This window comes from Cynoglossus semilaevis, chromosome 8, assembly GCF_000523025.1.
Source record: "Cynoglossus semilaevis isolate Cse_v1.0 chromosome 8, Cse_v1.0, whole genome shotgun sequence".
Taxonomy (NCBI): domain Eukaryota; kingdom Metazoa; phylum Chordata; class Actinopteri; order Pleuronectiformes; family Cynoglossidae; genus Cynoglossus; species Cynoglossus semilaevis.
In genome coordinates, this window is record NC_024314.1 from 29,870,060 (window position 1) to 29,870,569 (window position 510).

The 510-nt window shown below is 42.9% G+C and overlaps 1 protein-coding gene across 1 annotated transcript in view; it reads right to left on the reverse strand.

The window, feature by feature from the left end:
• Positions 1 to 26: 26 nt before the first annotated feature.
• phyh (phytanoyl-CoA 2-hydroxylase) overlaps positions 27 to 510 on the reverse strand; it is a 3,928-nt gene continuing 3,444 nt past the window's right edge. Inside the window, exon 9 of the mRNA XM_008316125.3 lies at positions 27 to 356. Coding sequence (XP_008314347.1) covers positions 303 to 356 — 54 coding nt within the window. The 3' untranslated portion in view covers positions 27 to 302. The remainder of the gene's footprint in view (positions 357 to 510) is intronic.

The window sequence follows — 510 nt, forward strand, 5'->3', positions numbered from 1 at the left end:
TCGGTGGTGAGACTTCAACACTGAACTGAATTCATCAAAGATTTTATTTGGAATTGTTTGAACATTTACAAGAAGAAAATCCACAAAAATATATTTCTGTTATTAACAGTTATTAACAGTTATTACCAGTTATTACCAAGTATTAACAGTTAGTTAACTACACCATCATCAGATCCCCTTAACCAAGTACTGATCAAAGTTCCTGTTCTCCATTAGAACTCCTGAAGGACCTGGTCCTGGATCTGGTCCTGGACCTGGTCCTGGATCTGGTCCTGGACCCAGAATCCTCTGCAGCAGTGTGGTCACAGTGAAACCCTGTCTCCCTGGACCAGACGACCTCTCAGAGCCCAGGTGTCCTGGAGCAGAGCAGCACAAAACACACTGGTGAAGTACTGGTGTAGTACTGGTGTAGTACTGGTTGAAGTACTGCTTGTAGTACTGGTGAAGTACTGGTTGAAGTACTGGTGAATTACTGGTGAAGTGAATTACTGGTGAAGAACTGGTGTAGTA